Source organism: Montipora foliosa, chromosome 1 (genome assembly GCF_036669935.1).
Source record: "Montipora foliosa isolate CH-2021 chromosome 1, ASM3666993v2, whole genome shotgun sequence".
NCBI lineage: Eukaryota > Metazoa > Cnidaria > Anthozoa > Scleractinia > Acroporidae > Montipora > Montipora foliosa.
Window position 1 is genome coordinate 18,898,000 of NC_090869.1, and position 10,000 is coordinate 18,907,999.

The 10,000-nt window shown below is 37.7% G+C and overlaps 1 protein-coding gene across 1 annotated transcript in view; it reads left to right on the forward strand.

Moving 5' to 3' along the window:
- Positions 1-558: 558 nt before the first annotated feature.
- Positions 559-10,000, forward strand: part of LOC137992137 (eukaryotic translation initiation factor 2 subunit 2-like) — a 14,553-nt gene continuing 5,111 nt past the window's right edge. Inside the window, exons 1-7 of the mRNA XM_068837273.1 lie at positions 559-702; positions 810-969; positions 5,337-5,431; positions 5,839-5,964; positions 7,427-7,502; positions 7,947-8,011; positions 9,866-10,000. The exon at positions 9,866-10,000 is cut by the window's right edge and continues 14 nt beyond it. Coding sequence (XP_068693374.1) covers positions 568-702; positions 810-969; positions 5,337-5,431; positions 5,839-5,964; positions 7,427-7,502; positions 7,947-8,011; positions 9,866-10,000 — 792 coding nt within the window. The 5' untranslated portion in view covers positions 559-567. The remainder of the gene's footprint in view (positions 703-809; positions 970-5,336; positions 5,432-5,838; positions 5,965-7,426; positions 7,503-7,946; positions 8,012-9,865) is intronic.

A 10,000-nucleotide genomic window follows, 5' to 3' on the forward strand; every position in this document is an offset into this window, starting at 1 on the left:
CACTCCATGAATTGTGGCCAATAAAGTAAAGTAAAGTAACTGTGGAACGCATTTTTTTACATTTCTCTCCCGTACTCTTCAAAACAACAACGTAAAATGACTAATTTTCAGGATTTGACGACAACGTGAACAAACAATAGTAAATCTTCCTTCTCTCTCTTTGTTTCAAATGCTTACGTACCAATCTGGTGATACGATAATTCGCCCACATTGTACAACATAAACGAGATGGAAACATCGTGAAACTCTTAGGGCCGATTTACACGGTACGACTTTATCGATGCGACAACGTCTTACGACAGGCCCACGACATGATTTACGATTGTTGTGTACGTCAGAAAAAATGTCGTAGCATTTTAAAACATGTTTTAAAACGCTGCGACAATCGTAAGTCATGTCGTAGGCCTGTCGTGAGCTTGTCGCATGCGACAAAATCGTATCGTGTTAATCGGCCCTTACGACAGCTCAAAAATTGAAGTGACGTTTTCGTCGCCTTAGCGGCTAGTACACGTCTGAAAGTGAAATATGGACTGGGCTAAAGACTGGGTATGAATTGACCTTCTGCTCATGCGCAGATGGGCTGACGCAACTCCATGTGAAAACTTGCTTATCATCTTCCAATTTCAGAGAAATCCTTCATTTTCTGCGATCTTTGCATTTGTTGCGGCAGGCAAGGACATAAAAATGGCAGAAGACGAAGCGGTGATTATACAGCTCTTATTTATTGTGCACTTTCGAGAATTACTGGTATTTAACTCTCTCTCTGATGTGTACTAACATCGCTTTGAAATCCTCTCTATAATCATTAGATGTTCGATACTACAAAGAAGAAGAAAAAGAAGAAGAAGGTTTTCTTGGATCTGGACGCTCTTGAAGAGCAAAACACCAATGTGGAAGACAAAAGCGAAATTGTCTCTGAGATTGATAATAAAAACAACGAGGTCACGGAGGAAAAAGCTGATGACAAAGGTATAATTTGTTGGTGATCAACATTTATGTTGGGATCAAATCTACAGTTGGATACTGATAGGGACCTTTTATCTTCACATTTGTTCTGTTTCGAAATCGCTGTTCTTTATTGATACGCTGCTCCCTATATTTAAGTTTAAAATTTATGTATAGCAGCTCAAATTAATTAATCTCTTCCTCTCGTGCATTTTGTTTCGATCGTGCATAAATTTGAGTGCATGGATAGAGGAAACCACCATTTGATTTTCAATACTACATGTATTTTATTTGCTCTCCATCAATGTATAAGTTTGAACTTTTCTTTTTAAATTACATTACCCTGATCAGTCATTATCTATAATTGTGTCAAATCGAACCGAGACGTTTGGGTAAAAGTTGCTGTCTTGAAATTTATCAAGAATATTTACGTCCTTAATAATATACATGGAAAAATTACAATTCTGGTCAGCAAAGAGCAGTCCAGTTCAAGTGTAACACCAGTGCAAATTACAATAAACAAACAATAGGGTTTGGTAAGAACCAATCAAATCTCTTGTTTTCAAATCAAACGTCAGCCATGGATGGTGCAATTTATGGCGTTTTTTTTTCCTGATTGCATGATATGCGTGCATTTCTTCTGCTCAACCATCTAAAATTTTTAAGTAAGTAATAAGTAATCACATGATTTTTCTCATGCAATTTGGAATAAATAAGCACTTCTAAATCTTTGCAAAGACTACAAATTGAACTTGCCCTATGATCTCATGTAATTTTTCTTGTCTTTGAAAAAATTTACTCCTGCTTATTTATTCCAAATTGCCCTTGAAATCGTGTGATTACCTATGCTATTAATTTATTATTATTATTATTATTATTATTATTATTATTATTATTATTTTACAGTGAATCAATATTACACTTTATTATTTTTTTTCAAATAAATGCATTATATAATTAGCTCAAAATGGTTATCATTTTTGTGTAATTAGGCTTAGTCATAGAATGGTCTCTGCCATTTAGTGCTTTTATACAGTGTAGCTGAGCTCAGGCACGCAAAGTGCACCAGCAGAGCACCATGGGCAAGCTTTTTTGGGAAATCTATCCATGCAAGAAATTTTGGTTATGACATCACATACGTGCTTATGTCCATCCGCCCTTACAGACTGTCGGGTTGGAGGTCGGGAGGCAGGACAGCCTCTGGGGACTGGAGTGTTTAGACAATTTTCCTTGGCCAGAAATCATGTGGCAGCATTGTTTTTGGCAACCTGCGTTTTTCTCGCGGGAAATCATATAGTGACGAGCAATAGGATAAAGAGCAGAAAAGAGCACAAGAGAAAAGGCAATGAAATTTGAGAAATTAAAGCAAAGAAATCCTCGAGAGAAACCGAGGAAGGACCTGTTGCCCATAAAAACTCAAAGGAGGCTTGTAAAAATGGGTTTGACAGACGTGACTCCTTCTCTGTGACCATGGTGTTCTAGTAGCCTTGACAGTTTTGCTTTGACAAAGCAGTATCATAGCGTATTTGGCCATGGGAAAACTGGGTTGCATTATAACAAACATTTCTTTTGCACAGAGAAAGATGCTGCTACGAACATGTTTCTTCCAATCTCTTTTGTTGTTTGTACCAATATATTCTTAACAGAGAGATGAATGACAGCAAAGAGATGTAACATTATTTTTTATTGTGTTTGCAGTGACTGCTATTACCAGTCACTTTTTTCATTGCAAATCAAATCGTTCTGCAAAAATTCTGATTGCCTGATCGGGCAAGTCTTTGAATTTATTTTACTTGCTCACGGATATATTTTGCTCGCCCCAGGCGGTCGGGCAATCCTTAGTGTTGAACACTGAAAACACTTATTTACAGCAGTTGTAGCTTTCTGGTAAGCTTGATGTTTCCCTTATGTGCCTCGCCACCTGACATATTAATTTTTGTGAAACTAGCTAAAAAAGGAAGAAGGCCTGACTGAACGTTTGCAATTCCATGTTGACAGAGATTCTGATATATTTGAACAATCACATTTATAGGGTTTTTGTGTGAAATGGGTGTCCAGTTGTGAGCTGCTTTGTTTGACTGTGAAATTGCAGTTGAGTAAGCGAATTTACTACACTTTAGGTTGACTTTTTATTTAGTAAAGATTTTTGCTGTTGTTCTGAAGTGAAGAGAGAGGGAGTAAAGATTGTCAGTCAAACGGAAAATATTGTGAAGGAGATTGCTGTGCATGTAATTTCAGTTTTAGTTGTTCATTAAAATTGTTATTTGTTGTTTGCAAGGCTTGTTTGTTTACTGCTGTCAGCTCAGAGATGTTTGATCTGTTTGATCACTGTAAACTGTACACACGAATAATGATTAATTTTGTGCTTTATGCAGAAGCATAATTATTTCCATAAACGCTATATTGCTTTCTTGGGTTAGAAACGGGAGCTCCGCTTTTAGGCTTGGCTAAATCTATAATTATACAGTGTGTTAGCCTTTGTTGTTTTTACAGTCTTCAATCATTTGGTTTTTTTTTGTTTTTTGTTTTTTTTTGCAATGAGTTTTTTTAATAATTTCAAAACAAATACTACACTACAAACTCTACACTGCACTATACACAATACACAGTCTACTTACAGTGCAGACCAGAAATATGCGTCCTACGCAGACGCAAAACGCACACGCGTTTTTTGCGCACACGCATTTTTAAATGCGCGTTTCCAAACGCGCATTTGATGCGCGTTTTTTCTTTTGTTATGCAAACTCGTATCGTAGATGTGATGTTCATTGTTCCACGAAACAATAGACAGACGATAAAATGAATATTTAATTTCTGTGATCAACTTACCAGAACATTTGAATTGAAGAGCGGTGTCAACTGATCATTGTGAGTTTTCGAAACGAACCTACAAAGTTTTAAATTCTTTCGACATTCACTGAATGAAAAATAATAAAACTCCGTTGTCATCCTGCAGCTGACCACTGATAGTTAAGTTATTTTGACCTTTCTGTTGCCGAAACTGCAGTTTGGATCGTTGTCATGGAAAATGCCAGACAACGGAGAAAATAATTATGTAGATGTAGCTTCTGACCTTTCCGCCAATTCTTCGCAATAAAAGTGCTTTGCCGAAAATTTGTCGAGATTAAGAATTTCGGGAAAAAAATAAAACAGCGCTACTGAGGAGTTTTTGTAACATCCCAAGTTTTTCGCGAACGTCAAATACTGAGAATGGCGCCACAGAAGTCGTCATGAGATAACTTCTTTTAGGCTGCGACAAGTAAACATTTGGTTCCAGGCTCTCAAACAAAAGAAGACGACATTAGGGCCGGCGTTTTTTGTCACACAGGGTTTCACTCCGTATGCTTCCAGCCAACCCCGCGTTAATTCTCCTCCGTAAAGCTTAACTAAAGAAAGAAATTGGTGCAGAAGATATCTTAAAGGGGAGATTTTTCAACTCCGAGCGCATTCCAATGAATCTTGCTGAAGTAATACAGCTTCATTTCGCAAAAGGACACAATGCCGAGACGCCTTTTGAATGTCACGCACGCATTACAAAAATTATTTTGAAATATTCGAGAAAGTACCGGTATTACAGATGGCGTAAGTAAGTTTTGTTTGTGAATGAATATACTCCTTATTTTGTTGATTTTACAGCCTTTCACTCCGCCGTTCGTCCAAGTCTTGCTCTTAGCGATACTTGTTGTTGATCGACTAACTTTACTGACCGTCGATTTCTGTTGGGAAAACCGATGTCTTTCAAATTGAAAATAGTCCTGTTTTACGTTTTAATCACAGGAAAATATTTATTCCCCTCATTATGTCATGTGTTGATGCAGCGAGAAGTGAAAGTAATTTTCAAATGTCTGAAATTAAATGTGAGGCGGAAGCGAGTGCATTGTTGACTCGAATTTCACTTGGAAGCACGCGTTATTTGAAATCAAACACTTCACTGTTGACATAGCCATTGTCTTGCGCTGAAACTAACAATAAAACTTAAACAATGAAAAGACAATGGGCCAACTCATACATACTAATTATCTTTGATGAATGCGCGTTTTTGATGCGCGTGTTACAAACGCAGACGCGTGTGCGCAATTTTCGTATGCTCGTTTCGCACGCGTTTTTTGGGACGCATATTTCTGGTCTGCACTGTACAATACTTTACTTGCAATGCACTTGGTTAGCTGCTAACAACACGACTAGGTGTCACAAGCTACTTACAAAATCATCTTACTAAGCTTAACGCAACACATAACTTAATATTTATTTACAGCTGCATTAAGGCCGGTTTACATGGTGTGACTTGTCGGCCCGATTTTTGGCAGCGGCTTTGAAAAAAATCAGGCCGACATAAAAAATCTGTTGCGTTGCTACAGAACTCTGCATGTCACTCTCATAATTATTTATAGATATCTTGGATCTTGATGACTTTTCGGGAATGAAGAAAAAGAAGAAAAAGAAAAAGAAACCATATGACATGGAAGGCCTTGAAGATGCACTCCTGGTTGGTTTTCAAATGTTAACACTCTAAAGGCCAGCTTACATGCCACAATTTGTCCAACTAACAAGATAAAGCTGTGGATTTTGTGTGTATTTTGACACCCTTGCTTCTGGTTCACTGATAAAATCGTAATCTTAATCAACAGTTTCAATTTTAACATTCACTTGATAATGACTGAAGTACAGTCGAAATGTCGTCTTTTACAGTTGATTTTTACTGTTAATCATTCTAAAAATGTGGCTGCTGTGTGTTTCTTGTAATCTTATTATAGAATTGGATGTCAAAATGTATGTACTACATGTATTTGTGCCCTGATACTGTTAGTTTGGTGCCACCAATAAGAAGGGTAAACAGGCCTTACAGCAAAGTGGGTAGAGCTTCCTTTAAAAACCTGTATATTGATGTTGTAGGATGCTTCTACGGACAACAAATCTGATGAGACTGGAGTAGAGGAAGGAAAGAGAGAATCTGCTATAGAAGGTGTGGAGGATTTAGACTTGGACTTTACAAAGAAGAAAAAAAAGAGGATTAAGAAGGTCAGTGAATTACTGTATTATCCTGTGTATGAGTCAAACCTCCCCCCCACCCCTTATTTTTTATGGCAAAAAAGCAGTCAAACGTTCGTAAGAAACACAGATGACTATTGAGCTTTCCGACATTGATAACCAAGAATATCAATTGGCTATTTCAAAATTGTGCTTGTGAGTATCTTCACTATTTATAGTTGAATAAATCCTTTTTCAATTCAGCTGGAATTGCTTACATTTCTAATCTCTTGTCACCAAATCAAGAGGCTACCTGTCCCACTGCAAAGGAAATAATTTTTATGCTACTTCTGAATAAATTATTTAGCTGGAACTTTCGCCTATATACAGTGTATAAGTTGAGGGCGATTTTTGGAGCTTATTTTGAGGTCATAAAAGGTCAACTCATACACATGTAAATAATTAATGTATACATGTATTTGAAGTGCGGGTTTTAGATGAAAGAGAAGTGATCCTTGCAGGTATCTGGTCAATTTAAGCAATTGTCTCTTAGGTAAGGCTAAGTCTGCTTACGAGCCAAGTGGCCCATTAGGCCAGAGCTTACCCTGGTTTCTGTAGCATGAAGCAACTAGTAGTATTTCTACTCCTCCCCTGGATGGGATGCCAGTCCATCACAGGGTTACCCCCGGCATTAAATTTGCCGATACCCATTTATGCACCTGGGTGGAGAGAGCCACCGTGACAGTAAAGTTTCTTGCCCAAGAACACAACACAATGTTCCCCAGCCAGGGCCCAAACCCAGACCACTCGATCCGGAGTCGAGCACATTACCCATTAGGTCACCGCGCCTCCCACTAATTGTCTCTTAGAGACACCTGAAAAATTCAGGTGGCTCTAACAGGATTCAAACCTACATGTACATGACCTCTGCCATGCTGGTGCAATGCTCTACCAACTGAGCTATGAAGCCACTCAGTTGTCTCTATAAGTTACAAAATTTAGCTTTAATTAATTGTCCAGATAAGTGAGAGGATCACTTCATAATAAATTTCTGTTTGAATAAATTTTTTCATTGCTATTAGTGGTAGAGCGGTTTTCAATTGAGTGTCGAACGTAATTAGGTAATAATTACTTCATGATTACTTCATGCAGTGATTGGTTCTAAAATCTCGCGCTAAGTTTTTCAACCAATCAGAAGTGAAACCAAAACCAATCATCGCTTGCGCGTGCACATTTTCCTGCGCTTTATGTCGGGTACATGTAATTACTTTGAGTTTTCTTTGGTTTACTGGATTGTCTCTGTCCTTTTTTATTGGCCAAAGTCATTACATTGGTTTTGGTTTTACGACACTCAATTGAAACTCGCTCTAAAAATACAACAGTTCTGAATGGTTTGTTTGTGAAATACATTTTGCAAACTGTTTTAAATGACATGAAAAAGGTGTGTTTCTGAGTTAACTCAAAGGACATGTTAAGAAGACAGTATTAAATGCAATCATTCTTTTGACTGCAGGTTCCAATTGAAGAACCTGTTATTGCTGATTCTGTCAAGGTGGCTGTAAATGGTGCAGAATCAGATGCAGAGGAGGGTACGTTTCTCTGATGCTTGACAATTATTTTAGTTGTTATTAATATTGGAATGTCATTGATGGGGTTAATACAATATAAAATTATATTAAATTGAGCTAACCTTGTAACTTATTAAATTCTCTCTGTCAAGACCTGACAAGTGTCATATTTCTAACCTCCATTTTTCAGACTATAGACCCTTTGCATAAATGGCGCCCAAATTTGAATAACAATACTTGATACATACATGTACATCCTTAGCCTCACATTCATGAGAAAAATCCTTTGTCTTGAAACATAAACACGAGGCTAAGGATGTATACAGTATTGTTACTCAAATTTGGGCGCCATTTATGCAAAGGATCTGCTACAATGTGCTTACACAATTTATGGTGAGACACCTTGGTTGTGACCATGGGTAAATTCTGAAATTCATGGTTTTGTGTTTAATTGTTTACTTAAAGGGGAATTGGATGGTAATGAAGACAATGGGCCAGCGTGGAGTGATAGGGACTATACTTACGATGAGGTATGAGTGACCTTTCACGCAAAAATACATGTACACTAACGGTTTTGTGTTAAATGGGTAAAAATCAATGGCTAATCAACGGGTAGACAACAGATTTTCTAGCACCTTCAACGCCTTTCTCAACACATCCAACGGGTGCACAAAAAATCCCAACGCTTTGTGAAGATTTTTCCAATGCTTTTTAGTAGCATTCTTTTGTTAGTGATGTAGACATCAAACATGTGAGGCAATCCACAACGTGATGTTAGCCAAAAGTGGTTTGCAACCAAGCTATAGAGACATCCATAACAGCAACAAAATGTAAGAATTGGTACGCAGTGTGTACATGTACATGTGGTAAGCTACTGGGCAGAAGAGGAGGTTCTGGAAACAAGGGTGTCGAGCTTTTTTAATCCATAATAACCCCTGGAAGTAAGACTTAACAGACTGATTTTACTATGTCTGACGCCAGGGGGCATCCTGGACTGCCTGAGGAGTGAATGGGTTAGGTTATCCCCTCCATTAAATTTAAAATCTAAATACTGGATGTGCAGAGAAAGAAGTTCACCGTAATTCTTAAAATGCATATGGGTCATCTGACTTATAGGAAAGAGGATGAAAAACTGTCTAACACTTCCCTTTACATTTTTATTTTATTTTATGCACTTGTTTCTTGCATACAGTGTTGTTTCAAAATCACCAATATTGACCTCTTCAGCAATAACAACACTGTCTTGGATTTCTCTTTTGGCGCAATCCATGGGCACATACCTATTAATTTCGGTTGCCATTAAATCCCATAGATCGTCTCCTATAAAAGCTAAGAGAAAATCAAATTCATTACGATTCTCTAACATGAAATTAAGGCCAGTGGCTGCCACGAAATCTGGAACCTGAATATTGCCAAGCTGTTCATTCCAGCAAGCTGTTTCTTCAGCATCCGTGTCATCACTCTCTTAGTTCTCACCACCTTCATCTTCATTTTCATCTTCTATCACTAATTATCCCCTCCCCTTACAGGAAAACCATAAAACCTCCCTTTATCCTCAGTGTCCTCAATAAATGTGATCGAAAGGACAAGAAGCCAGACCTTGTGGAGTCTCTTATCAGCTGTCAAACTCTGCTCTCAAGACAGCTAATGATTGGTCAATTATCCTACCAAATCTCTGTAACAGCAAAAAAATACAGATTTATTAAGGGGGAGTAGATAGAGGCCTAAAATCAAGATAATGATAATAGTAAAATTTACAGCAAGTTACGGCCAGTTTAGGAAATTCGGGGCTTACCATGCTAGGCCGGTTACAGCCAGTTTAGGAGTCAGTGGGGAATGATGTGGGTACAAAAGGAACAAAATTTTCACAGTTCACAGAAAGGACTTATTAATTTTGGGCAATCTTCTGCCAAGCATTAGAGGACTTTTTCCGTAACGATCGTTGCAGCTCTGGTGAAGGTGAACAGAAGCCACCGAAAATTTAGCTGTCAAAATAACAGATCGGATTAAGAGCACTTTTGAATAATGAAGGAGATTTTACTCCTTGATTGACAACAAATAACCAATTAAAATTTGTGTGATGTCACAGCCTTGTTTACTTACTCTCATCTAAACACAGCTATTGACCAATGAGAGTGCACGTACTACCCTAATTATTAACTTTTATAAAATTTTAAATTTTAAATATTGGAGGTTTCTTTTTGTGTGTAGCACAATAATATTAGATTCATTTTAGGCTAATTGTGTCAAATTGCACCAATGCACAACATCAATTCTGGATAACTGTATCTCTGAACACATTGCTTCCCAACTCACTGTAGTGCATTCCTCTGAAAACCACTAACATTATTTAATTTTCTCTGCTCTTTGGTTCTTCTACGCAGTTATTAAGAAGAGTTTTTGACATAATGCGTGCCAAGAATCCTGAAATGGTAACTGGAGAGAAGAAGAAATTTGTCATGAAACCCCCTCAAGTGGTCAGAATAGGCACAAAAAAGACGTCTTTTGCAAACTTCACC